The sequence below is a fragment of the Chiloscyllium plagiosum genome, chromosome 19, assembly GCF_004010195.1.
Source record: "Chiloscyllium plagiosum isolate BGI_BamShark_2017 chromosome 19, ASM401019v2, whole genome shotgun sequence".
Taxonomy (NCBI): domain Eukaryota; kingdom Metazoa; phylum Chordata; class Chondrichthyes; order Orectolobiformes; family Hemiscylliidae; genus Chiloscyllium; species Chiloscyllium plagiosum.
The window spans coordinates 11,874,820-11,893,711 of record NC_057728.1 but is presented as its reverse complement, the minus strand read 5'-3'; the positions used below and the strand labels follow the sequence as shown (position 1 = coordinate 11,893,711).

The following is an 18,892-nucleotide window of genomic DNA, read 5'->3' as shown; positions in this document are numbered from 1 at the left end:
AGAGGTTTACAAAATTATGAGGGGCATGGATAGGATAAATAGACAAAGTCTTTTCCCTGGGGTTAGGGAGTCCAGAACTAGAGGGCATAGGTTTAGGGTGAGAGGGGAAAGATATAAGAGAGACCTAAGGGGCAACATTTTCACACAGAGGGTGGTACACGTATAGAATGAGCTGCCAGAGGATGTGGTGGAGGCTGGTACAATTGCAACATTTAAAAGGCATCTGGATGGGTATACGAATAGGAAGGGTTTGGAGGGATATGGGCCGGGTGCTGGCAGCTGGGACTAGATTGGGTTGGGATATCTGGTCGGCATGGATGGGTTGGACCGAAGGGTCTGTTTCCATACTGTACATCTCTATGACTCTAATGGAGGAAGAGAGAAAATAGAAGAACAGACCAGTTATCTCACATCAATATTAGGAAAGTGCTCAAATCTATTGTTAATGGTACTGTGACAGAGTACTTAAAATATCATAATTTGCTTAGGCAAAGTCAAAATGAATTTAAGTAAGAGAAATTGTGTTTGACAAATCTATTAGGAGTTAGTGGATATGATACTTAGATTCTCAAAAATACTTCAAAGTTATGACAGAAAACTAGATCTCTTGAATCAAACTGGGATTGCAATTAGATTAGATTCTCTACAGTGTGGAAACAGGCCCTTCAGCCCAACAAGTCCACACCAACCCTCCGAAGAGTAACCCACTCAGACTCATTTCCCTCTGACAAATGCACCTAACAATATGGGCAATTTAGCATGGCCAATTCACCTGACCTGCACACCTTGGGACTGTGGGAGGAAACTAGAGCACCCAGAGGAAATCCACACAGACACAGGGAGAATGTGCAAACTCCACAGACAGTCATCAGAGGCTGGAATCGAACCTTAGACCCTAGTGCTGTGAGGTAGCAGTTCTAACCACTGAACCACCATGCCACTGAACCTTTTAAACATTTCTTTCTTTCTCTTTTTCTGTAACTAAGATTTTGTACCTAAGATGACATTGTTTGGTGATATTGTATACTTTTCACTCTACCCCTGTACCCTGTACATGAGTACATGTGACAATAAAATCTGAAACAGTGAGTAGGAATAAATGGTTCAGCTTTGGTTAGGTAAGTGATGTAGTACAAGCTTGGGCTTCAGTTACTTACAATCCATCTTAGTGTGTGAAGAGACCAGGTGTAATTGCAAAAGGTTTCTGCCAATACAAGGTGTCAAAATAAGCTGTGTAGAGGTGCATGGAAATGCAAAAGGAGGTTGAGTGAGTGGGCAAGGCATGGCATATGTAACATTTTACAGGAACGTGTCAAGATGTATGCTTTGGAAAGAAAGTAGATGGCGATAGACTTAAGGTTGTATAAGGCGAGGACCCTAGACAGGCAGTCAAGGAGTACGCTGCTGCAGTGTTATATGTTGATACTATGGCTTTAAGAGGTATATTTAGTCCTGCTTTTTTTTTGAAGAGAGGTTTTAAGGCAGAGGTGTGGAGCTGTCTATTGAAAACTCTAAAATTAAACAGTTTGAGGGGCCTTGGGGTTCTTTTTGAAAGTTATAATAATAGAAGCAGCCTGAATGGGTGTGGTCAAGCTCCCACTGAACTGAAATGTTTAGTTTTAGCTTTCAGCAATTTGCTGCTGGGGTCTTGAAGAAGTGGAAGCCATTTTTCCCTCTCTAGGTTTCAGCTAAAAGCTGGTGGTTGTCTCACATGCAACTCCAACAGCAGGAAGAGAATCTGTTTTCTGAGTTTGCTTTTTACTATACTGGAACATTAGTTAATAATCTATTATTCTGCTAGGTTTTGCAATAGTGTGAAGTATTCAAATTTCTTCTTTCTTTTGTTGTATGTTAACAATAGTGGATGAATAAAAAGTGTGTTTAGCTTTAAATCCAGTAGTTTGACCAATTGGATCTGGAATGAAACACCATGCATTTGCCTTTAACATAAGGAAGAGTTAAGTCCTAGGCGATCTTCTTAGTATATTTTGAGAGGGTCTGCTCTGGTCCACACAGTAAACGTGGAGTTTGGGAAAAAGGAGAAGAGAAAGCTCCAAATTATAAAAAGTTAATTTTGAGTAAAATCTGGGACTGTGTCTCCAATTGAACAATTCACCTCCACCAATAAATCACTTTCCTTCTGAGATAAGAGGATTCAGAACTGTGTGGGAGCATTAACCAGAATTGCTCAATTGAATATGAAAAAAGTGACATCACAGTTACAGTTAATGGCTTGTTGAGCAATAGCTGTTAAGGACTGGTTCAGCCCCAGTAATTTTGAAAAACAAACTTTTAAACTAGCACGGAGGAGAAAAGAAGTCACAGTTGAGTGAGAGAGAGAGAGAGAGAGAGAGAGAGAGAGAGAGAGAGAGAATAAAACCCAGATCAAGAGATCTTCCTGTCCTGAGACCAATGGCAGTATGACATCATGAATGCAACTGCTGGGAACTATTTTGGTCAGTATTAGTTTGGCAAGTGGCAGTGCTTGGGCCTCAGTTATTTACAATCTATGTTAATGGAACTTATTGTTCAAGTCTCCAGAGTTTTAATTTTTTTTTTCCCCTGAGAATTGACTTAAGCTTATATATTATTAGTTAGCCTTTATTTGTTACATAATACGAGACCTAAAATAGCACATCCTCTAATTAGATCAATATACTGCTCTCAAAAAAAATCCCTCACACACTCCAAAAATGCACCCTGCATCCTGATTAATACCATGCCCCATACTAAGATGACTATTGTGTGACCTATAAATAACTCCAACAAATGTATGCTGAAGAATGTGTAGACTCCTTTCCTAGTCATCAATGAGTGGTAGGACTCTAGAAAGTATGGAGGATCAGAAGGACCCTGGTGTGCATGTACAATGATCCTTGAAGGCAACAAGGCAGATAGAAAAAAGGACATTAAGAGGAGATATGAGGCACTTGCTTTTAAGAGGCATTGAATATGAGAGCGAGAAGGTTATCATGGAGCCATATAAAGGTGGCAGTTAGGTCACAGCTGGAGTACTGTGTGCATTATATTACTGTGTTGCTATACTATAGGATGTGATTGCATTAGAGGGAGTGCAGAGAAGATTTGCCACAATGTTACCCAGGCTGGAGTGTTTTAGTGATAGCACGAGACTAGATCAGCTCAGGATGTTTCCTGGAATAGAGAAGACTGAGGGAGGACTTGATCGAGGTATGCAAAATTATGAAGGGCATTATTAGGATAGATAGGAAGAAAATATTCCCCTTAGTGCGGGATTCAATAACCGGGGGCATTGATTTCGGGTAAGGGGCAGGAGGTCAAGAGTGGATTAAAAGGAGGATTGATCTTTTCCCCCACCCAGAGTGTGGTTGGTATTTGAAACTCTCTACCCGAAAGGGTGGCAGAGGCAGAAACCCTCAAGAACCCTTTAAAAAGCATTTCAGCGAACACTTGAAACAGCAGAACATTAAAGGCTACAAGCCAAGTGGTGGAAAATGGGACTAGAGTATATGGATAATAGATGACCAGTGCAAATGCAATGGGCCAAAAGGGCCTCTTTCTGTGGTCTGTGACTCTATAAACCATTACTATTCAAACGGACTGGATTACTTTCATCCATGAATCAGCGAACATAAAAAAAAGCAAACAATTAGGAAAGCAAATGTTATATTGGCCTTTTATTCCCCAAAAAGAAATTGGAGTGAAGAATTCTTACTACAATTACGCAAGACTTGGAAAATTGTGTACAATTTTGATTTCCTTAGCAAAAGAAGGTATCTGGTAATCTTGGAATGAGTGTATCTCCGAAAAACACTGACTATACCGAACTCCCATAGAGTTCAGGATGTTAAGGAGGCAGCTCACCTCCGCCTGCTCGACTGAACTTAGTGACAGACAATAGTATTGGCTTACCCACCTCCATCCCCATCCGTCAGTAAATATTTGGAAAAAAAAGGGTGCATTAGACTGATTGTTGGAAGGGAGGTATTGTGCTATGATGAGAGACTGGGTTATGTTCCTCAAAATAAAAGAAAAAAAATCTCAATAAAAAAATGTTACCACTTCCTGATTAAGAGTTACTGTGTTCAAAAACAGAATCTCGTTTCAAGGTTCTTGGATCCCAGAGGACTATGAATGCTCAGTGAGAAGACTGAAGGCCAAGATCAAAGGATTTTTACATACTAAAGAATATGGAGAAAAATGGCATTGGGATGAGTTCAACTGGAATTCAGGTGAATGGTGAAACAGGCTCGAACAACTAAATGGCCCACTCCTTCTGAGGAGGTTGTCCATTCAATCCTGGGAAATATATTACAAATATGAAACATCTATTTGTCATCAAAACTTATAAAGTCTTAAAGCTTTTCCTGTTGACTCAATATTGATTTGTTTTTCAAAATGACAGTTTTACAATTATTTACCTAATACTAACAGCTGACCATCCTCAACATTATTATCAAACACAAACGGTCATTGTAAAGTGTGGCTCAACTTTAAACCGCATTTCTTTAAAGCCAAATTTTACATCGGATAAGGTTTGATTTCAATTTGGTTTAATGATTGCCATCTTTAAAGTCATGTTGTAATCATTGCTTGAAATTTCAGTGGTCTATGTTTCCTGCCAGCTCATTATTTTATACGAGATAGGACAGTAAACTGAGCTCAGTTGGTCAATCATCACTTTCGACCCCATCGGAAATGAGGTTCCATGACTCATTTTATTCCATATGTGTACGGCGTAAGAATTCTTCAGTAACTTCTGAGCTTCAGACTTGCTCATTACCTCAAAGTATTTTTTCCAGTCTTGCCAACGAACTGGATAGAATGCTTCAGGAGGTAACATCCTCACACCTTTGCACTGTTGAATCTTGGCTATGCTCTTCTTTTGACACCACTTTTTAAGAACACGGGTTACTAACTGGGGTCCTTGGTGGCCCCAGATCCATCCATTGAAGTGTTCAACAAAATCCTTTAAGCAGTTTCCAATGAAATCATGGCCCCGATCAAAGGACAAAAAGGCTGTATTCAGTAAATACTGTTCTTCTCTGCCAAGGCTGTTAGTGAGATTGAGCAGATTTTTGAGAACAATAATGTCAGTGTCTAAGTAAATCCCACCGTATTTCCACAGAAGGACAAGTCTGCAGGCATCGGCAATAGTTGGTATTAGATAAGGTTGCCACCATTGATGCAGGCTGGAATACCATGAAGACAATGGAGTGTCCACAAAAAGATTTTTCAGATCTAATGGCCTGATCTCAACATTAGGAAAACAGTTCAACAAGGAAATCCCAAAGGTTTTAACTTTTGTAGCTGAAAGACCTTTCATGTAAAAGACAATCTTGGCCCGGGGATGAGATCTTGCTGCAGATTCCACGGAACACAAGGACAAAAATGTGGGGTTAGTTCGGTCAGAGACCTCCACAAAGAAAATAGTTGTATTATTATGAGTTTGGGAGTCACCATCGCTATCATAATTGAAGTCAATGGATGGACATTTGATGTTATTGGATAACCTGTATTTCACAATTAGACTTTGAGCACCACCTCTGTAGTACAGCATTAATGTCAATGATATCAACTTTAGTAATATCAAACTACATATCCATAATTTACACCAGAAATTATTCTTTGCTTTATTCTTCAGTACTAAATACCTCTTAATGAAATTTTGCTGCTGCTGCTGTTCTTCATCAGACAACTTTGAATGAAAATGGCTCATTTTTCTAACCATTGCGAAGCGATATTCAAATTTTCAACTTAGATTCTTCTGCAAACAAAAGACAAATACTATCTTTGCTTTTCCAAGTTATTACCACGTATATTTTAATCAATAAAATAAATCAAATTAACAACAAAAGCAAATTCAATGATTGAGAATTTGCCCAAACCGACAATTATGCTATTGAGGGAAAACAAAGTGAAATTAAAATTACATAATCCATCCTATATATTCAAACAGAACAACATTTAAAAGAATATCACAAGAACACATTGCTAACTGTATACTGATTATATTTCCTTTGATACAGTTGGTGGGCATTAACCAGAGAATCACTTGGGGTCCTATAAATAGGATCAGATTGAAGCGTGAATGGGATTAGGAGTACTTTAATGACATTTTTTGACCCAGAAGCAGTAACAGTAAAGAAATTGTTGATTACTGTAAAGATGTTTGAGGAATGTGTGTTTTAAAGCTTCTGAAAGTAACTTTGAATGTGTTTAATTGTGAAGGGATCAATCATCATTTTTGAAAAAGATATACTGGTTGGTGTACTTACTACAGCAACACTGGATCAGGGAAGCAGTATCAACAGGAAGCAAGTTCAAGTATAAAAGCTATGTTCTGACAAGCAAAAGGCAAGACAGGAGCTTAAGAGAGAAGGCAGTAGGCCAGCTGAATCAGAGAGTTGAATTCCTGAGCAGTCGAATATGTTTAGCACAGCTATCCCCAAATGATTCACTCCTAACTGATCAAATGCCCAGAATTCAACCATATGAAATGTCAGTTCTGAGAGTTCAGAATCTCAGAGTTCAGAACATTCTGGAAAGAGGACTGCCATTGTATGGAAGATTGCACGGGTGGAATCTCATTTTCAAAGTCTTGGTGAAGATTTAGCCAAGTTGTTATGATCTCAGTTGATAGCAATATTGGACAACCCCGAGTGAAATGTGGCAGGATTGATCAAGAGTTTTATTTTTGTAGGTTGGTTACGATGGTGGTTATTCATTGAACTGATTCACACAAGGCTATCGTAACAAATAGCCATTAATAATCGCTCTTTACGACATTTAGGTTCTGGAACTCGAAGATGCTTCAATGCACCAATTAAAAATAAATAGACAAAAGTTCAGCTTGTGCTATCCTATTATCTTAGTAAACTCATTTTTATAGCTCATTTCTTAACTGATAAACTAAGCTCACACAAATGACTGACATCGCAGAAGCCCGTTAGATGATAAAGAGGAAAGGATATCAGTAAGATGACCAGGATTCTTAAACCAAAAATATACCACCTTGCAAATCCAAGACTGCTCAGCTGTTGTTCATAAAGTCATACCACACAGAAACAGTCTCTTCAGTCCAACCAGTCCATGCTGAACATAATTCCAGATCTTCCTGCTCCTGGCCCATATCTCTCCAAACCTTTCCTAATTATGTACTTATCCAAGTGTCTTTTAAATAGTTCTAACTTAGCCAACATCCATAACTTCCTCAGCAAGTTCACTCCACATATGAGCTACACTCTGTACCAAAACAATTACCCCTCATGTCTTTTTTAAAATCGCTTTTCTCTCACCTTAAAAATATGCTCCCTAATCTTGAAATCCCCCGTCCTTGGGAAAAGACAGCTATCATTAACCCTATCAATACCCCTCGTGATTTTATAAACCTCTGCAAGGTCACCTCTCAACCTTCTACACTCCAGTGATGAATTTGTTCTGAACCCTCTCTAGCTTTCAGAGATGCCACTGATCAAGCACAGCTGAAGCGCACAGTAAGGTTAATAAGCAGCAATACTTAGCAGGCACACAAATCCAAAAGAAATGCCCAATGAGCTTCAAGTCATCAGCTAGTGCCTTGCTGTTGACTGACTAAATCCACTGCATTGTTCATTATCATTCATGGTAAACTTCATAAATTTTATGAAACATGTAAAATCCCTCACACCCAAAATAGTCTGGAACTTGTCAGGATCTTTTCGGACTGTCTATATACTTTAATTATAAACTTGTATCAATGGCAAGTTGAATTGACAGCCACAGAACTCTCAGTTCTTTGCTATTCTTGGGAGACGTCTTGTGTGGATTTTGACAAATCCAAGAGCAGCCTGGTTCCATGCACTGAAACCGAGCAGACTACCTACCAGTGGAGCTTGCTCAACTTGGAATAAAGTCCCAAATTCTACTAACTGTTATTAGCTGATTAATTACAAGTGGACAGAGAATAAAGGCTTAATCAAGGGATCTCACTTTAGAGCTTCAGTGAAATGAAGACTGGTGACTCTCATGGTCAGATCCTCATCCTTAACATCTAACCATCACTGAGTTTCCTTCAGCTTTAACAGAAAGGCGGAGCTGCTAATATCCAAGTAGGACTTTATCCAGACTCAGCCCAATTCAAAGCTTATCCGTGTACCACCTGCATGCATCGTGTGCAATGATTCAGTGTATCAAGCTGTCACCTCACAGTTCAAATCTATTGGATAAATACTTGCAGCTTTCACCAATTCTGGAGGAGCAAGGGAAAGAATCAAGTTTAGTAACAAAGTGTGCAACATTTTCCTACTAAAATCTTCACTGCCTTGAAAAAGATTCTGAAGCAAATATCAGCTCTGGACCCATACCCTGAAGATCTTTAGATCATATTCAAATGGAAAGAACAGTGAATAATATCAACAGAATGCTACAAATTAGAGAGAGCCATGGACACCACTTTGTTCAGTGGAAACATTACAAGAGAAGCTCAGTGTTAGATATGTGCCACCAAATAATGTTAGTATTCAATGGCAGATACCATGCTTTGTAAACGTACCACTTTTGACAACTTCTGGTCCCAACCTGTACATAACCTTGTCCATTAAGTTTTCTTTCATAAAGATATTAATCTGGGTCAAAAACAAAAGCAGATCAAGACCCTGAAGGCAATTTGAGAACAATTGGTTAATCCTGGAAGTTTAATCTTCTTTAAAAGCTGTCATAAGAAAGGAGGACTTTCCCCATTTCCAGTGGAATTAACTACATTTTCTGGTCTTCATGGAAATGGTCAGCCAGTTGGGCTGGTCTAATGCAGCCACTTACATCACGAGAACGGTCATTGAAGAGTATGATGGTGAATTTTGGACCAGGTCTCAGTGATACTCCGATGTACTGACGCCCCAATTCAGTCAGTCCCTCATTAACTGGCTTTCTTCAGGCTTTGGATGCTTTTTTACTGCAATGATAGAGACAACATCTTTCTTTCCACAGGTCAGGAAACTTAAGACCATCTCATTCACACCCACAAGCTGCTTCCCACCTGGAAGCCAACTATACGGTTGGTGGCAGGCAGAAGGTCTTTCTCATCTGTACTGACCAAATCTCATTTTTTTTGTACACACTCCCCCCTTGAGGCCAGTTCATTTGTAACTAAACCTCAACCACTGGTTGAATAAACACCAGTTTAAAATAGTTATTGCAAGTGCTGGTCACATGCTTTTAAAAAGTTCAGCAATGCCATCTACAATCCAAGGTTTTTGAAAGTCTTTTTTTCCCCATTTCAGTTTACAATCAAAAATATGCAAAAATGAAAAACTATGATATTTACATTCCTTCACCCTAAGAAAACACACCATTTCAAAAATATCACAAAATATGAATTATAAAACATCACAAGGCTTGCACATATTCCTGAAGAAGGGCTTCTGCCCAAAACGTCGATTCTCCTGTTCCTTGGATGCTGCCTGACCTGCTGCGTTTTTCCAGCAACACATTTTCAGCTCTGATCTCCGCATATGCAGCCCTCACTTTCTCCTTGCACATATTCAGCCTGCTTTCCCCAATTCAATCTTAGGATTTCTGAAACATTTAACTCACACCAATATTTTACACTTGGGACAAAGTATTCTCATCAGGTTGACTCTACGATCGTAAGGACATACTGATAGCCTGATTTTGTTTTTAGACAAGTTCCTACATAACCTAATACTCGACTAATTGGTTCAAAAACTGTGATTAGGAGGTACTGGTGTTGGACTGAGATGGACAAAGTTAAAAATCAGGCAGTACCAGGCTATAGTCCAACAGGTTTATTTGGAAGTACAAGCTTTCAGAGCACTGCTCCCTTCATCAGGTAGCTCGTCTGGCAGGATCATATGACACAATTTACAGCACAGTGCCATGCAACTGATACAATATATTGAACAAACCTAGATTGCTGTTAAGTCTTTCATCTTTTAGAATGGGTTGTAGGTTTCAAATCATTAGTATGTAAATCCTAGAACTACTTTCAAGTCACATTCCCAAGATAACTTCTAGTTTTATAAAAAAAGTAACATGTCAGCTCAGACAGTGCATTAAAAGGTGTGTGGTTAGAGTCTGTATGTATTCTAATCTGGAGTCAAACTTGTTCTGTTTCCAAACTAGCAGTTTAAGAAGTGTCACATTTTTTATAAAACCTAAGTTATTTCAGGAATGTGACTGGTTAAATTGGCTCTTTTTAAAAGGAAGTTAATTCAGATCAGGCATCAAGAGAAGAGGTCAGTTTTAAATTAAGCATGTTGTGACCAGGGCCTGGATGAACAAAGTGATTCAGTTAATCCCATCTCATCTGGAAGTTTAGCAATTGTGTGTGTTCCAACTGAAACTAAAATTTGTGAATTTGGCTGGAATATGATTGCATTACTTTGTTGAATAGTATGATATTTATCACTGTTCCTGTTATTGACCAATCTTCAGTGTATACTCTGTTGATGGATGACTGGCAATGAAGTCTTTTAATATGCACTTGCAATGTTGAATTGGTCATGAACCCCACCTAATGTTTATGGTTTATGGTTTTCATTCCTGGATACAAATCAAGTTGTTAAAAATAAATGTACTCAAAATATGAATGCTCTCAGGAATTAAGAAACATAGTTTCTTCACTTTCAAAGTTGTAAAGTTACAGTGGGACATCCAAATCTCAGGAATTTGGTTGTTCTAAAATTTGTACATAACCATGCAAAAGAACCAGCCATATTTCCCAAGCAGCTGTATGTCAGCCACAAGAATGAGCTGTCCATTATCTTCTCATAAAAGTGATAAAGATTTAAACATTTAAGTAGGTTTTATTCAATATTTTAGATGTGGGACATAAAAGTTTACAAGCTTACTTAGGAAAAAAAAAAAAGATACAAACAACTATTATTTGACAGAACAATCAGTCGCCAGAAGAAGTTACTTGTGAAGAAAACCATATTTGGCATGCAGCAGGTTTTTCAGTTCCGTTGACTTATGTTTTTCCAGTTGACCGTAATCTCCACTGCATTACTGAACTCAGGGAATTGTTCAATTAAAACACTGTAAAGAAACATTAAAGATTGCCACAGCTTGGCCATTAAGTATTGCCACAGATTGATTACTCACTTCTTCCTGGAAAGAAAGTGTGATCATTAATTCCTATACCACTCGGTTTTTGACAGGAAGGTTAAAAAGAGGTATGCTTTCTTTTCTCTATCATCTCTTCAGGTAATGCAATGCTTGAAAACAAAATCAACACATGATTCATGTACTAATCTCTATCTTTGTGAGTTTGCCTCAAAGTGTGCAACATGAGATTTAACATTATTGCATTACTTAAAAACACTAACTACTTTGGAATAAAGTCCCCACCCATACCACTGACTGGATCGGGGCTGATGGTGCATTGATGATTGGAAGAATAGCTCTCCTTATACACATTTAGGCTTATTTTTAATATTACTCTCCATCCCAATACTTTGCTCATGCATCTGTGTTCCATTGTCTGTATTAAGATGGTAACAAGGTCTAGTCACAAGTCCAGGTGCAAACCTGATCCCAGGCTGGACCTTACATCCCAAACAGATGGGGGAAGGAGGCTTGCAATTTTATTCGTGGGCTTCACCCATAGCAATTATCTATGTTCAAGTAAATAGCAAATTAAAAAAAGAGGATGTCTGAACAAGATTGATGAATAAATGGAATATTCTGTTTGACAGAATGGGAATCTTGATCTTCCTCACCACCCCCCTCATTGGTACAAGGGCAGGACTTTTATAATTAATGATAGGCCCTTGGGTAGTGTTGGAGAGCAGAGGGACCCAGGGTTTCAGGTACATAATTCTTTGAAGTTTCTGTCACATAGGCTGGTTAAAAAGGTCAAACTTGTTCTGTTTCCAAACCAGCAGTTTATGAAGTGTCAAATTTTTTATAAAACCTTAAGTTATTTCAAGAATGTGACTGGTTAAATTGGCTCTTTTTAAGCATGCTTGCCTTCATTGCTCAATTCTTGGAGTACAGGAATTGGAAAGGTAAAAAGCTGTATTCCTGATGAAGGGCTTTTGCCTGAAATGTCGATTTTACTGCTCCTCAGATGCTGCCTGAACTGCTGTGCTTTTCCAGCACCACTAATCCAGAAACTGGAGTTGAAAAGTCATGTTGAGATTGTACATGTCATTAGTGAGACCTCTAGATTGTTGTGTCCAGTTTTGGTCACCCAGTTATAGGAAGAATATTAAGCTGGAGGGGGTTCAGAAGAGATCTAACATGTTGCTGCCAGATATTGAAAATTTGAGTTAAAAAAGCTGGGATTTTTTTTTCACTGGAGTATAGGGGGTTCAGAGGTGACCTTATGAAAGGTTGATAAAACCATGAAAATAGATAGGGTAAACAGTAGGTGTCTTTCCCCTTTGATGGGAGATTAAGGCTAGGGGGAAATTTTTTGTTTTAAAAAAAAAAGAGGAGAGAGAGATTTATTTTTTTAAAAATGAATGAGGCGAATTGTTTACACAGAGGGTGATTCACGTGTGGAATGAACTTTGAGGAAGTGGTGGACGTGGGTATAATCAAAGTTTAAAAGACACTTAGATAAATGAATGGGAAAGGTTTAGAAAAATATGGGCCAGGAGTAGGCAGGTGGGACCGTTTAGTTGGGAATTATGTTTGGCCTGGATTGGTTAGACCAAATGTTTCTGTGCTGTAGGACTATGACGTTAAGTCCTAGTACAAAAGACCAATAGTGAAGCATTTACAATTATTTTTGACCAGAAATGCTTAACAGAAGACCCAAATCATTGGAGGCACCTGCTACCAGTCTTTAGATATTTCATCTTTTACCACTAAAATGATTTTTAAAAAGGTAGTAAATACTATCAAGAGCATGGAAACACACCCTTCAAACCAACTCCATGCCAGCCAGATATCCTAAATTAATCTAGTCTTGCCTCTGTTCCCTTTTAAATCTTTCCACCCTCCACTTCCCACCCCCCACCTTAACATATGCCCTCGGGCCTGGATTCTCCTAGCCTAGGTAAATAGACAAGGAGTTTTCCCATGTTCTTCAAGATTTTATAAATCAAAGTCACCCCTTAGCCTCCAATGCTGCAGGGAAAATAGCCCAGCCTATTCAGCCTCTTAGTTCAAACCCTTCAACCCTGGCAACTTTTCTGAACCCTTCCAAGTTGATTGACAGCTTTCCTATTGCAGGGAGACCAGAATTAAATGTTATAATCCAAAAGTGACCTCCAATGTCCTATGCAACTGCAGCATGACCTTCCAACTCCTATCTTCAATGTATTGACCAATAAAGGCAATGTACCAAATGCTTCGTCACTACCTTTGTCTAGCTGGGACTTTCTTGAAAGTGGAGTCAAGAAGATTGAATGAAACTCAGTGACTGTCTAGAAATATTATTGTAGATTACACAGTCTTGAGAGAAGTAATGAAATTTCACAACTCGAAGGACGGCAAGGCACTTAAGAAAATGCTTTAAAAGGAAGAGGTGTAATGCAAAAGTTCCTCAACTATCTCCAACAGACAGGGCTTACCTCTGCAATAACCTGCTCAGTTCGAGTTTCACCAGGTGACTGAACTCCAAGCCTCATTTCAATGTTGATCTAAACATGGACAAAACATTGCCATGGGCTGACAATGACTTCTCTCAATATCAAGGCACCAATTGACTGTACGGTGTCAGAGATCACCAGCAAAGCTGAAGTCAATGGAAATCTAACGGAGTCATTGCCATGAAGGTAAATGACGACAGTTGTTGGGAGTTCCATCATCTCAGCTCTAGGATGCCATACAGGAAGTCTTTGGGGGCAGAAGCCCAGGCTCAACCAACTTCAGATTCAATGACCTTCCTTCCTTCTCAAGTTCAGAAGTGGGGATCTTCATTGATGATTGCACAATGGATCAGCAACATTCATAACTCCACTGATAATGAAGCATCCTGTGCTTGCATGCAGCACAACTGGATGGTTAAGTGACAAGTTATTCTCTGTCACTTGTCTGGCATTAAAATTATCCTCTACAACAGGACAGTCTAATCATTTGCCATCCATCGCTCAGCATAAATACCTTCCCAGTGTTACCATTGATCAGAGGCTAAAGCAGCATATAAATAATGTAATTGCAAGAGCAGGTCAGAGGCTAGGAATGCTGTGGCAATTAACAACCCGTCTTCCCAAAAGCCTATCTACCCTCCACGAGGCACAAGTGGTGGAATTCACTCCACTTGAATAAAACTCCTTCACCTGTCTGGAAGAAGAAAGATCCTCTTTGCTCAAAGAGTTCAACACCATCTAAGACAAAACAGCCCACTTGGCCCATAGACCAGCTTTAATCATTCATTCCTCGTACCCTCAACATTTTGACAATGTGTACAATATGTAGGAGGTGCTGCAGCAATTCATCAAGTGTCCTTCAACAGCATCTTCCAAACCCATGATCTCTACCATCTACAGGTAGAAAAGCAGCTAATGCCTGAAGCCTTCAAGTTCCCCTCCAAGTCATGCTCATCCTGACTTGTAGCTATATAGCTGTTCCTCAGTCAAAATCCTGGTGCTCTCTCCAAAAGCTACTCTCTGCCCATCGTCAGCAGTGGTTCTGGCCAGCAGTTCACTACCACTGTCACAAGTGCAATCAGAGATAGGCAACAAATGCTGTCCTTACCAGCAATACCAACATTTCAAGAATGAATAAAGTTCTTGCTAATTTTTATCATCCACTTTGCAGAGAATAACCCGAGAACTATAAAGGTGCTACATTTTCTCCAAAGGGGAAGAGAAAGGGGGGAAATCACAGGGGCTGGACAATGGGAATAAGGCAGACAGGGAGACCACGGGGGGGGGGGGCTGTATTAAGAGGGCAGGCGTAAATTGATGCTGCATGGCGAAACTCAGGAGGAGGCGGCTGTGCAAAAGGAGGGGCAAGAGGAGAGGGAGGTTGCATGGGAGGGAGTTTCTGAATAGAAGAAAGAGGAATTTGCAAGGCAGGTGGAAGTGGAAACTGCAAAGGAGAACACAAAACAGTTGAACCAAAGAAATTCTGAGAACCAGGAAATCACCAGAAGTAATGAATTCATTGCAAATGAATGGTTGTACAAGTTCAGGAATTACTATATAGGAAAAATAATGATAAAATGGTAAAGAACATAAGTGTAAAAGCTGAGATTGATATCAGAATTGCAAAAATAAAAATTGGGCACGTCTATCCTGTTAAAATATTTCAGTTGTTTTTATTCTCAGTGGAAACACATTAGCTATGACAATTGTCTAAGAGTGCTGCTGCATCCAAATGATTTTGGAATAAAAAGAAATTGTTGCTGTTAACTTATGACTCATGTTTATCTTGCCAATTTTAATACTGTGGTATCCAGGAAACTAATGCTTTCCTTGGGCGCTGTCATTAAATTTACTGTACTGGTGACAATTACAGAAGATGTTGATGAACTTTTCCCACTTCTGCAAGTCCAAACACTGCAGGCATGAACATGAATACACAAGCATTGTTATGACATGTCTGCATTGAGTGAGGGAATAAAGGAGGCCCTGAGAACATAAGGACCACTCCCCATCCAAGCAAAAACAAAAACAGGTTTCTTCTGCCCAAGGTATTCTTAATTAGATTCCTGGAAGAAAGATACTTACAGTCAATAGTCCACTTACTGGAAAAGTAAGTTTATTCTATACTATGGGAGATGATGCACAGGTGGTCTTCCCTCACACAATACTCCCAAGTTGAGCCAATAGGGAATCATCTGAAAATAAGCCAAGTTATGAATGAACATCTCACATTAGATTTGATCTTTCTCCACACCTTCTCTGACGTTACAGCTACAGAATGCCTACAGTGTGGAAACAGGCCTTTTGGTCCAAGTCCACACCAACCCTCCAAAGAGTAACCCACCCAGACCCATTCCCCTACCCTATTACTCTACATTTCCCCTCACTAACTCACCTAACCCACATCCCTGAACACTATGGGCAATTTGGCATGGCCAATTCACCTAACCTGCACAATTGTGGATCATGGAAGGAAACTGTAGCACCCAGAGGAAATCCATTCAAACATAGGGAGAATGTGTGTGTGGAGATTGCGCAGTCACCTGAACCAGGGTCCCTGGCACTAGGAGGCAGCAGTGCCAACCACTGAGCCACCATGCCATCCTTAATGCTGCATTTGGTTCTATTACCCTGATTATACTGGAATTTGTCTGGTTAGCACAAAAAATACTTTTCACTGTCTTCAGGTACGTGACATTAATAAATCAAGTCCTGTACATCTACATTGAAAAATTAATTTGGTGTGCAGCCCAAAAAATTAGAAGCATTATTCACAGCAAACTACTCTTCATAAATTCGCCATCACTAATTTATACCGACATTAACCTGTGTGGAGGGCGGCACCTGTTTATCATTGAACACAGCCTGAGTTTTATAATGTCAGTCGTTCTCAAGTGCAAGAAACAGCAAAAAATTAAGTTTAGCGTGTTTAGATACAAACGTAAGAAGTTACCTTTAACGTCGCTCAGAAATACAATGTCAGTTCCAGGTATTGTTCAATGTAATTTCAATACATTTGCAGAATTAAGAATTGCTAAACTCCTACTGTCACAAAGGGTGGCAAAAAAACGCTGGGAAGAAATTAAAACGCCTGTGAATGGGACCGATGTCTTCGTTCGCATTAAAGGGATGGGTCACATTAACGAAAAAGCACTTTGGGCGGGACTAGATCTCCGCTAACTGCGGAATCCGAATTTAGATCAAATTTGGGATTTTAAAAAAAAAATCTATATATCCCGGCTTTTTGTCCGGGGGAGATTCGGATGAACAGATTTGTTTAACCTCAGTCATTTAATACCCAAAATTTCAAACTTCGCTTGTGAAAAGTCCCACATTAAACACCGACGGATAGTTCCTTCCAATAGCAATTAGGCTACCACTCCAAACCCTTTGGTTTTACCTGCGAGCGATTCAACGCCACTGGCAGCTGTTAGAGTGGACTGAGTTCAGGTACTGGCATCCCCACTTCTCATACACACTCTCCCAAGCCCACCCTCAGGTCATGTCCAAGTTTACCTGCTGGGACTGGTCTCTCCCGCGAGTGAAGAGAGTTAGAACTGGGACCGGATTACAGTTCTCCGGCGACAGAAAGCCCGCAGCAAGGCAAGCACCATCGGCTAGAAGTCCAAATTGCTCTTCATATTAAATGAATGAATCAAGCCACTCCTCCAAATACATTTCCGCCAGTGAGCTGAGGAGAGTTCTGGTGAAAAAAAAATAAGCCATCTGCTAAGGACCCTTAACTCTGTATTTCTCCAGCCATACTGGAGTCTTTTCAGCGTTGGCTGTTTAGGTTAATACATTTTCAGGCATGAGAGCAAGTGCTTAGTATGAAACTCTCCATGGAGACCAGGAGCGGATGTGAACTATTCCGCCTAAGCAAAGCTTCTCACTGTGGCTACAGGGAGCTGTTCAATGTTGATCTAATTGGGAGCAAACATGATCAAACCCACATCCAGCCCTTTGTTAAACCAAGGAATCAGACAAACCGAGGTATTCCAGTATTCTGTGATTCCCCCCCCCCAATGCTGCTTTGATATGGGGTTTAGGGATTAAGGAGATTTGCCTTTTAATTAATCAATCCGGGCGATAGTAACAAACCTCCAACCAAGATCCCCGCTGGAAATCTGGAATGAGGCCAGGGAGAAAAGAAAATACTCAGCAGGCCACAACTGGAAGATACTGTCGATTAAAATATCTTTTCTCTCTCTCAGCAGCTACCGCTCCCACCAGGATCTGATGTGACCGACATCATCTTGGTAAATTAATTGGAACACAAATTACAGACGCTCGCCCTAAGGTTAAGGCTCTAATTGCCAATTGACGAAACTGCAGAAGGTTTTCAAGGCTAAAACTTTAACCAAAGTGTTCTGTGACACAGCGGTAGTGCCCCGACCTCTGGGCTAGAAGGTCTGGGTTTATCTGCCATGGAAATATACTTGGGCTGATTGACTACAACCAATTGGTATTCTGTGGCTGGTGTGCAATCTCCCAATTTAAAATGTGGACATTCCTGAGGCCTCTTCTGTTTGATGTCCAGTTCTGATTATAGGAAAGATATTATTAAGCTGGAGAGGGTTCAGAGAGATTTACCAGGATGTTGCTGAGTATGGGAGGTTTGAGTTATAAAGAAAGACTCGATAGGCTGGGATTTTTTTTTCAGTGGAGTGTCCGAGGTCGAGAGGTGACCTTATAGAAGTTTATGAATTCATGAGCGGTATAGATAGGGTTAATGGGAGTTATCTTTTCCCTGGGATGGTGGATATCAAGGCTAGGGCACACATTTTTAAGGCGAGACAAGAGCGATTTTAAAAAGACATGAGGGACAATTATGTTACACAGAGGGTGATTTGTGTGGAGTGAACTTCCTGAGGAAGTGGTGGATGCAGTATAATTATGTTTAAAAGACGTTTGGATAGATACATGAATAGGAAAGGTTTAGAGGGATATGGGCCAGGAGCAGGCAGGTGGGATGAGTTTAGTTTGGGATTATGTTTGGCATAGACTGGTTGGGCTGAAGGGTCAGTTTTTGTGCTCTATGACTCTGGAAATTTAGGAGCTCTTGGGGTACAGTAGTAGTGTCTCTACCTCTGAGGCAGGAGGCCCAGGTTAAGGTTACATCTGCTCCAGAGGTGTGCAATAACATTAGAAAATATCTTAAGTATACTACTTCAGGAAAAAATGGTTCTGATCAGTGTTTAAGTGCCACAGTCTGTCCTAACATATCCAGCAACACTCAAATGTTGATGCCATATGTCCCAAAATTCTTGGCTGAAGCCTGTCTTTTAAGCAAGTATACCTGTTTTTATCCTTTCACCAGAACATCAGCTTTTAAACGAGCAGAGCTAAGATAAAAGAAGAGGGAGAAGGAA

General features: G+C 39.9%; 2 protein-coding genes across 15 annotated transcripts in view; one reads left to right on the top strand and one right to left on the bottom strand.

Moving 5' to 3' along the window:
- cdpf1 (cysteine rich DPF motif domain containing 1) overlaps window positions 1-18,892 on the top strand; it is an 83,238-nt gene that overhangs the window by 45,940 nt on the left and 18,406 nt on the right. For 5 of the 11 annotated variants that reach the window (XM_043709093.1, XM_043709096.1, XM_043709097.1 and 2 more), the window contains one exon: window positions 4,075-4,222. The exons of 3 other annotated variants lie outside the window; for them this stretch is intronic. In XM_043709093.1, the coding sequence (XP_043565028.1) occupies window positions 4,075-4,222 (148 nt within the window). Of the gene's footprint in view, window positions 1-4,074; window positions 4,583-18,892 lie in introns of those variants that run through there. 3 more of the 11 variants (XM_043709095.1, XM_043709103.1, XM_043709101.1) reach the window with 3 other exon arrangements.
- LOC122559515 (lactosylceramide 4-alpha-galactosyltransferase-like) lies at window positions 4,587-17,771 on the bottom strand. 4 transcript variants are annotated; one of them, XM_043709091.1, is made up of 4 exons: window positions 17,622-17,756; window positions 17,037-17,223; window positions 15,606-15,715; window positions 4,587-5,746 (listed from the first exon to the last, which is right to left on the bottom strand). In XM_043709091.1, exon 4 carries the CDS (start codon window positions 5,708-5,710, stop codon window positions 4,589-4,591), a length of 1,122 nt encoding a protein of 373 aa, XP_043565026.1. In that variant the 5' UTR covers window positions 5,711-5,746; window positions 15,606-15,715; window positions 17,037-17,223; window positions 17,622-17,756; the 3' UTR covers window positions 4,587-4,588. The 4 variants fall into 4 exon arrangements, 2 of the variants coding, with proteins under 2 accessions (XP_043565026.1, XP_043565027.1); XR_006314442.1 differs by lacking the exon at window positions 4,587-5,746 and adding an exon at window positions 10,589-11,016 and having other exon boundaries at window positions 17,622-17,771; XR_006314443.1 differs by lacking the exon at window positions 4,587-5,746 and adding an exon at window positions 10,589-11,016 and having other exon boundaries at window positions 15,624-15,715; window positions 17,622-17,771.

Coding starts and splice junctions, on each gene's coding strand:
- LOC122559515 (XM_043709091.1), bottom strand. CDS start 5,710: ATGGTTAGAAAAATGAGCCATTTTCATTCAAAGTTGTCTGATGAAGAA.